This window comes from Stylophora pistillata, chromosome 11, assembly GCF_964205215.1.
Source record: "Stylophora pistillata chromosome 11, jaStyPist1.2, whole genome shotgun sequence".
Classification (NCBI taxonomy): Eukaryota; Metazoa; Cnidaria; class Anthozoa; order Scleractinia; family Pocilloporidae; genus Stylophora; species Stylophora pistillata.
Window position 1 is genome coordinate 8,257,925 of NC_142529.1, and position 18,204 is coordinate 8,276,128.

The 18,204-nt window shown below is 38.3% G+C and overlaps 1 protein-coding gene across 4 annotated transcripts; it reads left to right on the plus strand.

The window, feature by feature from the left end:
* Nucleotides 1-351: 351 nt before the first annotated feature.
* On the plus strand, nucleotides 352-13,255 carry LOC111327645 (uncharacterized). 4 transcript variants are annotated; one of them, XM_088739616.1, is made up of 6 exons: nucleotides 352-471; nucleotides 1,118-1,182; nucleotides 3,492-3,556; nucleotides 4,795-10,883; nucleotides 11,560-11,827; nucleotides 12,820-13,255. In XM_088739616.1, exon 4 carries the CDS (start codon nucleotides 4,799-4,801, stop codon nucleotides 8,450-8,452), a length of 3,654 nt encoding a protein of 1,217 aa, XP_088595742.1. In that variant the 5' UTR covers nucleotides 352-471; nucleotides 1,118-1,182; nucleotides 3,492-3,556; nucleotides 4,795-4,798; the 3' UTR covers nucleotides 8,453-10,883; nucleotides 11,560-11,827; nucleotides 12,820-13,255. The 4 variants fall into 4 exon arrangements, with proteins under 4 accessions (XP_088595742.1, XP_088595743.1, XP_088595741.1 ...); XM_088739617.1 differs by lacking the exons at nucleotides 352-471; nucleotides 1,118-1,182 and adding an exon at nucleotides 2,035-3,187; XM_088739615.1 differs by lacking the exons at nucleotides 352-471; nucleotides 1,118-1,182 and having other exon boundaries at nucleotides 3,244-3,556.
* The last annotated feature ends 4,949 nt before the right edge of the window (nucleotides 13,256-18,204 follow it).

Sequence of the window (18,204 nt, forward strand, 5' to 3'; positions counted from 1 at the left end):
AAAATGAGAGGGAGTCAACGAACTCGAGCGACGGAAAATTGTCAAAACACTCGGTTTCTGAGAACACGCTCGTTCAAATTTCTCGGAATAGCTCGCGTCACAATAAGTATTTATTAACAAAACTCCATGCAATTTCCCAAAGTGGAGGTTATGTTACCGAAAATGGTATTTGTAATGATTTGCGCTGATCTTTAGTCCGGTAGCTTGAAATAGGTTACTGCCTGACTTAGACAAATAAAAGTGCGAGGTAGTCTGTGTTAAGCCAGTCCATGCTCCTTCATACTCTTTTTTGTGTCAGTTCTGTTGTAAAGACTATATGCCTTGATTGGTTAGTCGAAAGTCCAATAAGGTCAGCCGTTTGGCACATGATACTAATCGCAGGCGTGGGTACATTAAAGAAGCTTGCTTTTCTCTGCCGCTGATGTTTGGACGGTTGGTATTTTTCGATAACATGAACAAGGCGATTTGAAGGTACGCAAATTTAACATGATGTGGTTGACTTGCTGAGGGTCATTGATATTAGGGACTTTAAGCAAACCACTAAGGCTACGGCAACGAGAACGTGGAAAAACAATAGATCTAATTGACAGAACAATAGCCCAACATGTGCGTTTTAAAACTTTGTACATTTCTTAGCCGTCCTTTGCAAAACTACAACGTCAAATCACCCAATTTCGTGTCGTCTACGAACCGAAACCGCGGCGGCAAATTATTTTAATTTTTATTTGGAACTCAATGCTACTTTTATGCGTTATGTTGAGTTTGAGATCCGGCGCACTATGAGACGGTAAACACATGCAGCCATTTTCGAAATTCTAACTAAAAGTAGAAACTCAATTTTTAATCGACGTCTTCCGTGGCGTTGCCGTCCTGACTGCTTTAAGTCCCTATTATAGTTGTTTCAGTACCTTAAATGTAGAGTTCGCAAAACATATTGTAATGTTCAGCATTCAAATCACGAACATCACACATTTAATGAAGGTGACTCGCTTACATTTTCTTCTCCTTCAGGCCGTTTGGAATCCACCTAGTTTCTGTCAGTGAAATACATCAAAGAGAACTCTTTTGATTGAATTTACTCACTTAAGTTGATTCCAATGTTTTTTTTCATTTCAAGTTGAACATCTGACGCGGATATAGCTGATGAACAACTTTCTTAATTCTTTGCTTTACAATTAAAAGGTAAGTCTTCAGCTGGTCAGCTTGAATTACGGTTAATGATATTTTGTTTGCCCGTCTAATCGATATGCTGAATATTTCAAGTTAAAACTGATTCATAATTATGTGTTCGAATTGAATCGTCGAACCAGCTTTCATTGCCAACGCACACATACTAAAGCAATTCCAGTAGCCTCCGTAGCAATCTTTTCCGATTCCATTTAACCAAGTGGAACGAGCTTAAGCAACAAGGGTTTGATGCGGAGAAAAAAACATTTAGATAAGCTAGATGAAGAAGTTGGGGCTCAGTTAATCATAGACAGACATGAACTTAAAAGAGAAAGCAAGAGTTGTATTTGAAAGACTTGAAAGTTAGACGGAAGATTTTCATTTGAAAAACAAATTCGAGGGATCATCGGTGAACTTGATTCATCCATCGCAAATAATCTTCGTCAGCGATCATTTTTCATGTTGGTTCGAGGTTCTCAACACTCATGATCAGAAATAATTCGTCAGGGTAAAAATTCTTGGACCAACCAGGTCCTCTAGGTTCGAAAGGCAGATATATTTTTAAAGCGGGTCAATTTCTCTGCGCTGGAATGCGTGTTACTTCGCGGCAACACTTCAATTGTTAGATAGCAGTTTATACGGTGGGTAGAGCTCTGTAGAGTTCCAATAGCAGTGGTCAGATAAATCAATAAAACTGTTGTTCCTTTCAAATTGAATCCGACGCATCGCTCTTTCATCAGCAAGCTTTGATTTCCTTGTATAGTCAGTGCGAAAAGGTTAGAAAAGTAAGCGTTTTGTCGACACGCAACTAGGGCGGATTGCACTGAATATGAGAACTTAATTCCGCAATTCTAAAACAAAAAACTTTTTTGAGCAATCGTTCTTGGATCGAAACCGTAAGTTTCCCTGAAGTTCATTATGCGATTGGCAACTGCTGACTCGTTAGTCAAAATTTAATTTGTGATTAATTTTTCTGTCTTTTTTTTTTTTTTTTTTTTGAGAGGGTACTGATAATCATGGACGCCCGCTTTACATGGATGTGTTGAAAATGAAAGCGTCGATAAGTCAAGGAAGCCTTGATTGTGCTCTGTTCTGTGCATTCTCTTGTGTTAACAAGAAACCGCGAATAACATTAAGATGACTTGGAACATACTCTTTCGAAAGAAAGTTTCCGAAAAGATGAATATTGATACGGTGTTTGCAATCAAAAACGATAAAAGGAATTCGAGAAACGAGAATGAAAAAAATTCAGTTTCCGAGAAATGTTGACAGCTGTCACGCTTAGCCAAATTTCTGGGAATAACTCGCGTCACAACAAAGTTTAACACCAGATGACAAATTTCTAGGCGTATAACAAACACATTGCTCAAATCTCGTAGAAGAGGTCGTGTTACTGGGAGTGGATCTGTAAAAAAAGGGCAGCCGAACCTCCTTTATCCTTTATAATGAGCCAAAATTTAAAACTGAATACCTAAAGAGAGAAAACGTATCAATATTATGCAAGAATGAACGCAAATTCTGAAATCTTTGTGCATAACCCGTTAAAAGTATTTACAAAAGGTTATTAAAGCTAACCAACAACAAATAACAGCGCCCTAAATTGTTAACCTAAAATCAGTTTGTTTCAAACTGATACGGCCAGTGCGCATCGCAAATTCCATTACGTCAACGTTGTATTTTCTTCCGTTCACGTTAACTGATTTTTGCTGATCTTTAGCAGACTTGAAATGACGAAACAAGCTATATACTGTTTACAGAGATTGACCAGCTGATAATTTATTAGTATAGTTACTGAAGATTATAACTTTAAGAAAGTTGATCTTGTTGTGTCATTGAACAGGATCAGATGATTAAACTTTGTGAGCAGAGAGCTGCAAAATATATTTTCTTATCTTTTTGAGTGATTTGAAGCTCATTTCACCAATTAACTTGTAATTGTAATCTAGATATAACACTCAGTCCTGTCGCTAATGTTTGGAAGGTTCACAGTTTTCAATAACATGAACAAGGAGATTTAAAGGTGCGCAAATTTTTCATGACTCCTATCCAAAAAAAATTTATATTATTTTGTATATTGCAATTATAATTTTTTCAGTATCTTCACGACACTTTTTGAAATACTAAGGATTCAAATCACGAACGTTACAGTTTAATGATCGTGACTCGCTGATATTCACTTTTCATGACACCGCTGGGAGTTGATGTCGTGTATGTACCGGTAAATTGTTTATTTTGGTGTGCTATCCATCAACGAAGATTATCTGATTTAATTTATGTTATTGTCATTGACTCCAATGACTCTTTCATTTCTTTGTTCATGTCAGGTTGGACATCTGACGCGGATATCACAGAGGAGCGACTCTCTTACGTCTCTACTTTCTAAAGAAAAGTAAGTCGCTCCATTTTCTGCCTTTAAAAGCACACGCAACCCACAATTCCTCCATTCGCTCCGACGAAGGGCGAACGCTCGAAACGTCAGCTTTTGTAATCGTTACGAAGGCCAATTGAGCTTAATTAAGCTTAAGTCAGCTTGAATTACGGTGAATAACATTATTTTTGGCCAACTGATCCATATCCGGGGTATTTCAGCTTAAAACTAAATCATGTACATGTGTATTACTTTGATGAATAGTTGTCCTAAGGACTCCTGTAATTTCGTTTGCCTTTGAAAAAATAACTCGCGCTTATTATCAAACCGCCGCCCAGTTAGATCAATGGATAGTGCGCTGGACTGTTGTGCGGGAGGTCGAGGGTTCGAGTCCCGGCCGGACCAACACTCAAGGTCTTAAAATAATTGAGAAGAATTTACTACCTTTCTATAACATCAAGAAATGGTTAGATATTCTAGTCTTCTCGGATAGGGTTGGGGTAGGAGACGTTAATTTCCCACACATGAGATTACTGTGTGATGGATGTCCTCCCCTGGCGTGGGATGGGTGGGAAGGTGAGATCGATATGGACTGAAGCGGCAGCCAGAAGCGCCTGAGAAAATGCCGACGTCTGTTCTCAACCTTAACAACATCTTATTGTAACAAACCTGTAATTCAGCTCTCTGCAAAAGGTTTCAATAAGCATCATATTAGTATCATAATAGTATTATTCCATCACTACGCATTTAATTTGCCCCACCAGTCAAATTAAAAAATGAATCGCCTCAAAGCTGTAAGCAATAATTGGTTTGGCGGGTTTTCTTTTTCCATCCATAAGGAGAAGCAATGGTATAAGCTTGGTTCATACTTATAACAAAACAGAGCAGCATCAACAAAAGCAAAAGACAAGCACAAAATTTAGCAAACATAAACAAAAATATACAAACAAAAAATGGAAAGCCGAGAGGCGCTCTGATTGACCCAAATCTTATCATTTACGGACCTAAATTGAATGAGGGAGATCTTCAACATGGTAGTATATATCTTTGTACGTTGCCCTGTAATATCATATAACTCAACGGAAGGGCCGGATGCCGTTCTGACTACGTAACCATATTAATGTCACCTGAGAATTTTTTTTGTGCTTTTCAAGATCTAAAGAATCTTCAATCCTGGGGTAGTTTGTCAATGTTGAAGGCCTCATCGGAAAGTATTTTTAGTGATTCATTGCTAAAATATATGTTAACTTTATACATAGAAACATGGGTACAAATGGGGTTCTGGAAATACCTTGTCTTGGACGGCCATTCCAACTTGCTATGTTCTACGACTGTAGACGTGACTGCCTTATTCCAGACACAACCATGTTGGATTCAGACATTCTAACCAACGCCCTGATCTGCCGTGATCAATCAGGATCTCGATATAAAGTTTTCAAAGGGGGGAGCCTTCATGTTAAAATGGAAATGATGAAAGCTGAAGGTAATTTCAAATTAAGTGTTCTTACAGGCCTCGCCAATATTTCAAACTACGCCGCCAGTTTTTTTGAAAATATATTACCAAAAGAGCAGCAAGGTATAGCAAGAATAACACTGATATGCGAGAAAACATCTAAGGTCGAAGAAGTTGATACTGAACTTTTAAAAAGCGTTCCCCTAAAGAATGGCGATGAAGTAAACAATGCCACACACTTTGTTTCGAGACTTCTATATGGCTCTAAAGACTTCTTCATTTTCGATCGGGAGGTAAAACGTTACGAGAATTATGGTTATGTGATGAGAGATATGCAGGAATTCATTGAATCTTTGCCAAACTTGGACGAAATACCAGAAATGGATAAAGAAGAAGCTGAAAAGCTTACTTGTACGATGTATGGCGATACCTTCCTTCAAGAAAGCCCTATTAGTCTTGGAGAAGCCTTCATGCACTTAAAGAAACTAAGAAAGCACCATGAGTCCGTGGTACCCATCGAGGCATGCTTACTCCCACTGAGTGCTGTAGATATTGAAGCTGCACGACATGTAACAGAAACTGAATCAGGAATACTTTCTCAAGTGCAAGAGATTTTGGAGAACTTTGCAGACATCAACGGTCGAGTCAATGGCTTTACCACGAATAAAGCATTTTCACAATTTTCAAGCATCCAAAAGAAGATTTCAAAGTTCCATGCAATGGTATCTCAATACACGAGTGCACTCAAGAAGGATCTCTCTAATTTACTCCTTAATGTCAGAAGCGGAGATGCCGAGATGAAACAGATTACAGCGATGTTAGAGAAAACAGTTGCAACGCCATTTAATGAAGTCTATCTGTCTTCATGGGTTGATAAAACCAAGAGAGAGCTTAACTTGCTAACAATGTACCTTGAGAGTTTCAAAGATTTTAAATTTGCCTTCGAACCAGACCAGCTCGATAGTGTCGTCAATTCCCTTGATTATGATAGAGTTGTGTGCTTCTCGTTTATGATAGACGACTTTCAAGACGAACAAATTCAAGAGATGGGAACTTACCTTCGCACTGGTAAGTGGAACAAGAAGCCTCTTGGTCAAAAAAGCTGGTTTGAAATTGGCGAGTCACTAAAAGAGCTCAAGACCCAAGCCAGAACTTTCAGTAGCCTTGCAAAGTCCTCAAAAAGTGACAGCAGTACTAACTTTGTAGTAACTAACATCAGTAGTCAAGGAAAAGATGACAAGATTGCAGTTATCAAGATGTTTCAGGACGGTCAAGAAGTCGAATTCAAGCCTGAGACTATCCTACTGCACACATTAACACTAAGTGATAGTGCTGAGTCTATCCGCCCAAAAATAACGACATCCAAGCAGAACAGCAGTACCCAATTTGATGATACAAGGTGTGGTGGCTCATACACAGATACAGATGCGCTTTCCCCAGCGAGGCAACTGAATCTAAACTTACAAGAAACAAATCAAGGGGTATTTGCAAGAACCAACAATGAGAGGAGAAACGTCAGAACCAAAGTGAAACAAATACCATCTGGGCCGCATGAATCAATTCGATTTATCGCATATGAGGCAGGAAGTGAAGATCAGTCTATCTCTTCACAAAAACTCGCGGCTCACTCCGCTGGATATCATTCTTTTGCGAAAGATGGGTTTTGTCGCGAGAGGCACAAGGATCTAACTTCGATCAAAAATGTTTCTTCTGATAATCAGTCAAGCAATGCAATGCGTTCGATTGAAGATCAATCTAAAGATCAAGAGGAACTGCCCAAATTACCTGCTCTTACATTAGCACAGAAAATGCGACATCATTGTGAAGAGATCGCTCTTGAAAAGGACGAATTTGTTCCTGTGTACAAGCTTTCAATGGACGAGACTTTGAGGCTAGACAAGGAAATGATTGTCCGAAAATGCCTTAAAGACGATCAGGACTGTGAATCAATGTATACTCTGAAGGACCGACGAGAAAAAGTACTTTTGGTGATGGGAGCTACTGGAGCTGGGAAGAGCACTCTAATCAATGGCATGATCAACTTCATCATGGGAGTTCAATGGAAGGACGACTTTCGATTCAAGTTAATAACCGAGAAGGTTACTTCTCAACATGAAAGTGTAACAAAAGAAATTACTGCCTACACTATCCATCCATTAGAAGGTTCTAACATCCCTTACACTTTTACAATCATCGACACTCCTGGTTTTGGCGACACCAGAGGATTGAACCGAGATGTAAGCATCACTAACCAAGTCCGAGAATTTTTTTCTTTGAAGCCTCCTAATGGAATTGATCATCTAGATGGGATTGGGTTCGTTACACAGGCTTCGCAAGCGCGCCTTACTCCAACACAGAAATACATTTTTGATTCTATTCTGTCCATCTTTGGAAAGGATGTTCAAAACAATTTTTTCATGATGTGCACTTTTGCAGATGGAAAAAGCCCTCCTGTTTTAGATGCTATCAGAGAAGCTAAGATATCCTATCAGGGCTACTTTAAATTCAATAATTCAGCTCTCTTCGCCAAGAATACAAATGCAAACAACTTCGACGAAATGTTCTGGGAAATGGGTCGTGAATCATTCAAGAATTTCTTTGAAAAGTTCGCGAAGGCCGAAAGCGTCAGTCTCCAGCTTACAAATGAGGTTTTGAAAGAAAGAGAACGTTTGGAGGTCCTTATAGAAGGTCTCAACCCCCAAATAAAGCAGGGACTCGGAAAAATTGAAACAATGAGACAAGAGAAGCTATTTTTGCAGCAACATGAAGCAGAAATTGAACATAGCAAGGAGTTTGAGTTTTATGTTCCAGTCCTGAAAGCAGAAGAAATCCCCCTCAAAGATACTGGAAGACACACCTCTACCTGCCTGACATGCAATACTACCTGCCACGAAGATTGCAAAATTGCAGACAATGAGAGGAAGGCACAGTGTGTCGCTATGAACTTGAGTGGGAACTGTAGAGTATGCTCTGGAAAGTGTAGCTGGGTAAAGCATAAGAATGTGCCATACTTGATTAAATACCATACGGTCAAAGAGAAAAGAACGTCTCGCGACTTGAAGGAAAAGTACGACAAAGCCGTTTCAGGGAAGTCCAAAGTAGAAGGCATGCTCATCCAATTGGAAAGGTGTCTGCAACAATTAAGGATCGACGTGCTATCCGACATGTACAAAGTAAGGATGTCCCTCAAACGCTTAGATGAAATTGCGTTAAAACCTAATCCTCTCACAGAAGTACAGTACATTGAACTTCTGATCAAGAACGAGAAGAGAGAAGCACGACCTGGCTGGAGAGATCGGGTGAAAGCCTTCGAAGATTTCAAGAAGAAAGCTCAAATGTTCACCAAAATAAAGGAAGAACAAGAAATTCCAAAGTTACTAGATGAGCTTATTCCGCTGGAAGAAAAGCAAAAGGAGGCGAAGGCAATATCTAAAAAAAGTGATTTGGGATGTGCTTTAATGTAAAATAAGTTGCAATCTGTGATTTGAACATGAATTAAGTAGAAATACGTATAGCTAATGCCACCTCTGTTGCACCGACTGCTTGAGTCTTTTTTCACCGGACTAAGTGTGGTTATCATCAAAGTTTACTTTGAAAGTCTGTCTTATTTTATCTACTGAGTGCTAAGTTGGGTACACTTTTCTTCCTGTGGCTGGAATGTTCCACTTTGCCTTGCTGTGTAATAGTACAGGTAAAATCAACGTTTATATTTTAAAGGTGTGTCCTTGAGTAGCAGTAGTAGTAGTCTAGGAAGGGTAAAATTTCAAACGCACTGGCAATTCTGAGGAATGGTCGTGTTATACTCTTACTTGAAGTTGGTCTTAATAGTCATTAGTTCACAGTGTAAGGTTTGAAAGTCTAAAAGGTTCAAATTATTCGACACATTTTCACATAGTTACGCACATTGACCAGTTTTCATAGAAATTACTAGGTAAATAAAGTTAAGAGTGATTAACTCTTATTACGAACTTAGGAAAGTTGTAATTTTGAGCACTCTAAGAAGAAACACAATAGATCCTACAAAATAAATTTAGTGGTTCACAGAGAATTGTTTTTTAAAAAAACTAACTAATGTATGTAACAAAAGAAGAAACCCAATCTAAATACGCTGGAGTAGCCTTTCTGTTAGACAACAAGTTGCTGGATTATTCTATATATTAGACTATATTAAGATGTTTTGTGACCAGAGTTTATATCATAACACAGAGTATCAAAAAACGTAACCGTTTGAAAGTATAAAGTAAGAGGATGACAAATTTTGCAGTTAATTAAAAAAAAAAAATTTAATAGCTCTGGTTCAGTTAAGTAGCGCGAGTTCTAATAGCAAATATTTCGGAATTTCTTTTTAATTTTTTTCATTTGGTCAACAGTGAATTAAATTTTAGTAAGTGTGACCCATTGAGCACCTAGGGAGTCCAATTTTTTTCAATTACCTTATAAGTATCACCAGCCCACCGTTGGTGCTTAGTAGCATAGTGCCTGTGTTTTACGGGTGTTAATGAATCAGAAGCTTTAGGGTGTCTGAGTTAAGAATTTCGCGAGTCAACATATTGCTCACGTTAAAAATACATATCTGACAAGCTCAAGACGGCGTTTAAGAACTTTAGAATCCAGATAGGACAACTCAGACGGTTGATCCAGTTTCTTTGGGAGGCCATATGCATATCATTACTAGTAGCATTATTCAAGAAGTATTCTAGAAATTTCACTTCCGCGTTACGTTTGTAATAGACCACTTTCATAAATGGCTGCCGGATTAATATTCTTTTGTTTAAATTTAAATTTTCCCGAGTGGCTTTGCTTGAGATAATGCATTCTTTTGAATTTTGTACTGGAGAACGAGACCACCCAGGCAAATTTATATGTAAACAAGAGCCATAATGGCTCTTGATGTAAACAAAAGAATTTTAATCCGGCAGCCATTTATGAAAGTGGTCTATAGATCACACGAGGCTTAGGTTTTAAGCAGTTTTAAGAATGAGACCATTTAGACTATACTAAATTATCCTAATAATGGAATTAATGAAAGTGATAATAAGAAAAATTAAATAACAAGAATAGGGTAGAAGAAGAAGAAGGGGAAGAGGGAAAAAGGAAAAAGAGGATAAAGAAGAGTGTCAACGAAAGAAGATGAGGGGGAAAAACAAGAAGGCAAAATGAAGATGATGGAGAGAAAGTCGGAAAAAAAGAGGAGGCTTGCAGTAGATCACTAAGAAAAAGAGGATGAAGAAGAGTAAAGAAAAAAAAAAGAGTAAGAAGCAAGAGGAGAACACGAAGAAAAGAAAGGACGAAAATAAGTTCGAGACCAAGAATAACGAAGGCAAGAAGAAGAAGAACAAGAAGAAGAAGAAAAAATAATAGAAGATAATAAAGACGTAGAGCCAAAAAATGAAGAATAAGGAGTATTATAAAAAGAGGGAGAAAAAAGAAAGAAGAAGCAAAACTAGAAGAATAGTAAGAGTGCGAAAAAGAAAAGAGGTAAGAAGGAGAAGTACAACAACAACGACAAGAAAACGAAGAAAAAGAAGAACGAAAACAAGAAAAATAACGAGACCAAGATCAAGAACAACGTAAGTGAAGAGAAGGGAAAGAAGAGGGGGATAGAAGAACGAGAACAAGAACAAGAAGAAGAAGAAGAAGAAGAAGAGGAAGGAGAAGAAATGGAAAAAGAAGAGGAAGGAGAAGAGGAAGACAACCACCAGAAAGAAAATAATGCGAAAATGGGAAACAAAAACAACAACAGCAAGAGACGAAGAACAACAAAGTTTAGAGAGGAAGAGGACAAAGGGTAAGCGGAAGGAGAGGAATGTGAAGCAGAAGCGTACGTCTAAACAGCAATCTACCTGTTAACTGTTTCCAAGCGCTACCATTCAGCAGGGGGAACTCGTGACCAAGGTAACTAGTTAGTCTCTAGGAAATGGTAAAGGTAAAGTTAACAATGGAGCAAAGGGCCTATCCTGTTAGAGTTTATCCTGGTTTTAGTAAAATGAAACAGCTAGCAGTACTGCCGCTTCCCCTGGATAAAAAGCCAGTCCATTTAAGGTTAACCCAAGAATTTTGTCAGGTTTACCTGAAGGTTTGCGGGTACTCCTTTATCATGCTGAGTGAAGAGGGCACTGTGAGAATGTTGCGTCTCGCCCAAAGACGAAACATAATGACTCTGCCAGGGCTGTGGAGCCCTAACTTTTTGATCAATGGTCCAACGGATTAACAAACTATTTCAAAGATTTTATGAAGAAAGCTCATCCTCCCATTTGGAAAATTAAAAGACTCTCTGTACAAGTTTACAAACAAAAATCAGGTTCATACATTTAGTGGTTAGCTTTTAGTTCATTTTAGTTTCCCTAAAGCGTTAAAGAACGCGTATGCTATCGCCACACATTTCAGTATAGCCCATCTTCACAGTTTCACGGTCATAATAGTAGACTATGATGGAATATTTCAGAACAGTGCTTCGTAATATGATTTGAAGGCTAAGAGATCTTGGGTTTACCGTCCTTACCGAACAACTTAACCCAGTTACATTCTCAATAATAATCTCACTACTTTCTTCGGAATATCTTTCATTCAGGATGGAACTGAGTGATACAGAATGATGTCTTTGGGCTGCCATAAATCGAACATGGAGGTTCGTGGTGATGCAAGGCTTAAATGTTCAGGGCTGCTTCTCCCCATCTTACCAGGAGTTTTAACCCTTTTTACTCCATGAAAACCGACTGGCTGAGACACAAACCTGCGTTGGATATGAGGAATGATGATTCACCATTCGGTGAATTCGATTAGTAACACTAGCAGAGCCAGATGTCGAGAAGGCATCGTGATAGAAGCTACAGCGCTAGGTAAGTCGAATATGTTCTACAACATGTGGTAAGGCAGCATTAGCGTCAAATCTGTTGTAGCTGATCATCGTACAACTAAAAGCGGGGCCAAGCATGTTTATGTCTAGTTACTCTATGTCAGAGGGTTAGGAGGCAAAAGAAACAAAGCTACTACTCAGCGTTTTTTGACTAAGGGTGCATAATTATGCTAAATGTCAGTTTTGACACTACAATGATTGTGTGGTTCCTTTTGACACGATTGGAGGCGAGATGGCCTCATGGTTGACGAGCTGGACTTTAAGATCAAAAGGGCCAAATGGGCCAGGTCACTGCATTGTGTTCTTGGTGAGAACACTTCTTTCACGGTGCCTCTTCAACCCAGGAGTATATACATCTTATTAAACGCTTTTTTGTGTAATATCGCTGAGTATTTTTACGAGTTGCGCCGTATTTTGACGAGGCCGAAGGGCGAGTCAGAATACAAATAACAAGTAAAAATGCTCAGGGATACTAAACAACAAATTGTCTAATAAGAAATTTATTATCCAACACGCCAAATTGTTAATTCAGTGCAGGCGAATTTCGCGGATACTTCTAGAGTACAAATATTGCGTGATATTTGTACTCGTCTTAGGCGTTATTTGTACTTTGCGAAGCACAGTTAAATAATGAAAATGGGTACCGGTGAACCAACCAAATGCCTCAAGGGAGGAAGGAGGTGGAAGGGGTTGTCAGGAAGTCGGAACAAGTTCCAACGAATGCGCTTCTTAGCTCATAAACTAGCTTTACCTAGGCTTACCCTCTGAGAAAGAATTTTTGTAATCGCAAATTACTTAAGTCATTTGCATACCCGGCAATATGATTTTTAAATCTAGTTTAGACGTTTATTTTGAAATGGTGAAGCTATAGCGATGTGAAGCCTTTACAGCCTATAGCTGACATAGCTGCTCTACCGAAAACATTGGGGTTTCTTTTGCTCCACCTACTAACCCTAGTTATTTCTCTTCCGTTAGATTTTAGAGGGTGAGCGAGGCTGGTGTAACGGCGCCTTATCCGGATTCTTTGCACGTTACGTATAACTGGTTGCGATGGCGAAAATGCACCAGCACTAGTTTTGAAGATCGTGATACCTTCCCAAGTGAAAACAATTACTCGTTGAACAGAAAACACTAAGAATACTGGGTATAGATGCTACGACGAAGAAGACAAAACTTACAAGAATTTCTTCTCATTGTTTATGCAATTATGTTAGCAGAAAACAAATGCATTCCATCTAATTTCGGTGTAGGATTTTACGCTTTGTTTGGGCTGTCTATAAACACTCACTAGGGATTTTGTTGATCGATGAAAACTGAGTCTATCGCACTTTTGTTATCATTATTTCCAGTTTTTTCTTAATGTCGCTGATTTTTGATTGTCAATAAAAATATAGCTGTGATTATGCTTTGATCTAAGTGTTCTACAGTTTCTCTAGTTTGTCTTCTCCAAAGACGTACATCTTTGAAAAAGACCTTACGCACTCCCCTTGCGTGGCACACTAAGATAAAGAAGGACTCAGGGAAACCCTAAATCACTGCCTTGTAGTTTTGCCATGTTATACCAAACTGTGTGTGAGACAAAGTGAATTAATGATTGACAAGCTTGACTCCATTACTCCGAAATGTCCTGGCCCGAGTCATGGCTGGATCATTCTGTTGTATTGTTCAGGAATACTCTCAGAGAGTCTCTCTTTTCAAAGGGGTAGAGGGTGCAACTTACTGTCAAGTAAGAGTCCAGCCGTCGAGGTTCATAAAATTATTCATGACGAATTCGGTGAAGTGATCATCAGTCTTTGTACATAATTGTAAGCTGAAGTTGCTGTGGTTTTATCTCTTTTTCCAGTTCTATTTTTAAGACAAACCGACCACTGAATAAAATGAACATAAATCAACTGACTAAAATCCTGAGAATTTAAGGAATTCATCATAGATCTTATGGAGTTGTAATTAAAGTGAGTGGAGCGCAACCTGGTCCGAGTCATATGCTTGATTTCTGATCGAAATCTCTCTGAGTGTTCGCAATACGCATCATTCCGCACACCTGTACCTTAAAAAAACATAGCGCTGGGTCAGCATATCGACTGGATCTACAAATAATGAATCTAAGAATCACCTTATGGAAAACAAACGGAGAAATTACTGTCGCCATACCGGAAGTTAGTGCACCCATTTAACATTTTAATAGGGAAACATAGAATCACATCATGTGCAAGACATTAAGAAATCACTGAAGCCTTGGAGGCTGCGCCCAGTCTAATAGTTAAAACGGAAGTTGACTCACCCATTTAACATTCAAATTTCGATGTCGCAAATTTAGAAAGATGATTGCTTTTACGGTTAACGGTTAAAAAATTTTGGCCATTTTACCGGTAACGGTTAGTTTCTTTCTATTACGGTTGACAGAGATGTTAAAAAATTAATTTCAATCATTTGAAAAAGGAACTAATTAAAGTTTTGTGTTCTAAAACATATTTACTCACTCGCCTCTACAGTAAAAGTCAAGCAAGGAGGGTCATTCCAGATCAAGCTGCTGATGAGTTTATACAGAATATTCTTCTGTTTTCCCACAGTGGCTAAAAGACAAGGCACATACTAATTTAAGATTTTGACACTTTCAATGACACATCGAGGATAGGAAATATTTTCACGGCTTACTTTTTCACAGCTTCCGATTTAAATTTGCCAGCCTCTACGCCTAAATTTTTATGCAGTTTCGTTTCACAGCTGACAGTTAACCACTTCAAGACGTTTATTTAGTGGTCTACATTCTAACCCTTTGGACACGTACATCAGTGTCCAGTGTCGTACACCAGTGTCGTTTTTGTTTCCAACTAAACTTAGATAACGCTTTTTTCGCTTAAGTCGTCGAGTGAACAACGTTATTTTTTGTCCCTATGATGACCGAAAGGAAAGCATTGGCGTGGAGAGATTGTGAATAATCTTCACTGCATGACACAGGTAAACAATGGCCTTTGAATTCCTTCCTGGTTTTTGAAGATAAACCCCTTTAAATACTTCCATCCTTATCGGTTGTGTTAAAACGGTCATATTCTGCATATGTGCTCATGTTTTTCACCAGAATTACCCGGCTCCGTTGATTGCGTGAGATCGCTTACGGAAATGGTTCTTAAAACGTCCAGAGGAATAGAAGGGGCGGGGTCCTTCATGATTCTATGCATTGCCACACGACAATTACAAAAAATACGAGGAAACATTGCGTGAGGATATATTGAAAAATAATTTACGATTATTTACAGACGAGGAGATGCCTTCAGCAACCAAAAAATTAGTCGTCATTCCCAATAAAATATACATTGTGGGTTATCTTTCCTTCAAGCAACAAGTGCTTTTGGACTAGGATTGAGAAGGGGTGGATCCAGTCATGTCTCCTACACAGGAGAAGATTTTAAACCTGGAAAATATAAAAGAACTTCGTCTCAGGAGATTTTCCTGATGCTTCACACAACAGTCGAATGTAAAAATGGCTGATAGGTTCAACCCTGGCCTTAATGAGACAGACAAAAGGTGAACATGAGGATGAAAATTTTCACCTAGTGTCTCCTATTCTTCCAAAAGTAAGCCCTTGTGTTGGTCCGTTTTCAGCCTCCCAACAGGATTTAATCGTTGTGGATGAGGACACAGACGCAGTTGCATCTCAAGACCAGATAACTAGGACATTTGGCAACGGATCAGGCCAAGCTCAAGTACATGATGGGAACAGCGGAGCGTCCAAAGGAGATCATGAGAGGAAGAGGGTCAACCAAAATAGGCGATATCCTAGTCGCAGTCCAATTTACAACGATTCAATGGCCCTGCATTGTTTAAACAGACCAGAAAATAAAGGCCCAGAATCAAATGAATTGGGAAAACGTAGTGGTCACCGCTTTAGAGTCAACCTCGGGCCCGACGACCTCCAAGGACAAACATTTCCACCATTTGTGACATTTTGTGTTGTTTTGAATTATCTACGCATAAGGTAAAAGCTGAACGAAGGAAAAACTTGAATTAAGAACTGATCGGTGTAGAAGGAAATTATAAACCTGATACTTGATCATCCGATAATATTAAAGGGCGCTATATAAGTAAATAAATTATTAATTATTATTAATTATTATTACTTACATTTTCTGTGCAATTAACGGTAGGGAAAAAACAAAAACTGCAGCAAGCATAGCATTTACGGTCCCTGACACGAAAATACTCTTAAACCACAACCATGTGCTACTGAGCCACATGACCTAATCACTACCAGTTCGCAATTCGTTTATTCGGCCGCTAGTCGGCCCAAACAGTGGCTACGAAGAGAATCGTGAAGTTACGAGTTGTCCGGAAGAGATTTGGCGAAGATTTCCCAGCAGAAGTTCCCATAATTTTACATAAAAGATTATAATAAAACGTGGTAGCTCAAAAGTTATCCTAGAATAAATTTATAATGATGCTGAATGAATTATTATTTACCACTAAGAGGTATGGAACACCGAACCTTTGGACCAAACAAGATGAAATCTCAGTGTTTTACCGCTCTTACTTAGTCGAAAACCAATAATTTCAAGGAGACTTATTCTTTAGGCTTCTTTGATAAATTTGCTCAAGACCCAAGGTCAGATTAATCAATCGATATCGTACTTTCCTATTATGTTGCAAGAGCAAAATCATTACTGTACTCTGTACTCATCAATGAGCCAGCTGGCCAAAATATATATATCGTTTACCATATTTATCATCACGATATTATTTTTATTATCTTTGAAAGTATTGAGTGCCGCAGCAAGGATAAAAACTTGGTAAAAAAAATTATCTAAGAAGTTCAACGATATCTGGCTGAAACGATCTGCAGTCTTCGATATTTCACCCTTCGAAGACTGCAGTTCAGGCGGTGGAAAGCTCGTAATTTTTGAATCGTTTTAGTCGGAGATCGTTCTTAAAAAAGAAGTTTTTACAATCATTATTATCAATATTTTCAACATTATTATTTTCATTATTACTATGACTGTTTTTCTCTTCTCCAGCATTAACATCTAACATGGAAATACTTTCCTTTTTGCCTATTTAATTCCGTTGAGAAACTAAAATAAATACATATAATTATAAGTAATAGTTTTGACTAATAATTGGTTTTAGCCCTTAGTTTTTTCTCAGTGTAGTTCTTCCATTTGCTATAAACTCATCTCCCGATACTTGAAAGACACCAATTTTCTTTGGATTGGACATGTTTCTGTTTCAGCAGGAGCTTTAAATGCAAAAATGATAACGTTGAAATCATTCTTCAAGAAATGAGAGGTTATCAAATAGAACCATCCTATCTATGCGACTGGTTCTCCCTGTTTTCAATGGGACATACAATAAAGAATCCGCTGTCGTACACAGAAGAGAAGGCAGGTGCCTTCAAATCGACATCGTTTCGGAACAACTAACGCTTTTCTTTCAAATTCTTAAGAATAAAAATGTATTTTCATTTAACTTAGAACTGTGACAGGTACGGTAACCTTTCAAGTATTTTCCCGAAAAGCTAAGAATGATCATAGCAAATAAGTAAGCTCTGCAGGAGGTTTTCACTTTGGGTTTTTGTTTGTTTCGATTCTTACCAATTAGTAAGCTCTGCTGGAGGTCTTCCCTTTAGGTTTTTTTGTATGATTCGATTCTATGAATCATTCATTGGACTTAAATCTGTTGTTCAACACAACACCTTAGTCGAAGTGTATCGCTTGATAGAATTAGTAGAATCGGTGGAATCTTTCGGTCTGACGAAAGAGTAATGCTCGAAACTTCAGCTTTTGAAACTCCGGCGCTGCAATGGTCAATTTACATCATCACTCTCAGTTGATAAAACCAATAAAATTACCTCGTAATAACCCCCAACGACGCAGTATTAAAGTTTCTTTAAGAAATAACCCTCTTCAACTTCGGAACTAGTACAGTTCTGATAGTCACAACATATTATTTCGGTCCATGCGACGAATTGTTAATAATAAATAGCTTTCTGCGGAAAGTGGAGCAGGAAGAACGCAAACAAATTTCATATCTGAACGCATGTTACTAATCTTACAGACAGGGACTTATGAAAAAGACGCTAAACCAGAGATTCACTTGTTTATAAACTTCCCCTATCTTTAACATCTGAAAGACAGTTTTCTTAACCTACATGTATCTAAATCGACTAGAGAAATCCCCTCTCTTTGAAATAATGCCGGTCTGAAAAAATCTATCCCAGCACTGCAGATCCTCTATGTGCAGTCCGTTGTTTAGAGTAACCCCAGGAGATCTTGTTATTACTATTTTTTATAATAAGAGTCCCAATAATAATTTCAAGTGAACCGCCAGAGGATTTTCAGGTTTAATTAAAACTTATTACAAGGGGAG

What these genes read in the sequence shown, in the direction of transcription:
- LOC111327645 (XM_088739615.1), top strand. Translation starts at nt 3,441, where the DNA reads ATGTTATTGTCATTGACTCCAATGACTCTTTCATTTCTTTGTTCATGT. An exon ending in TCTCTACTTTCTAAAGAAAA is followed by an intron (nt 3,557 to 4,794) that starts GTAAGTCGCTCC and finishes CTTTATACATAG; the next exon opens with AAACATGGGTACAAATGGGG.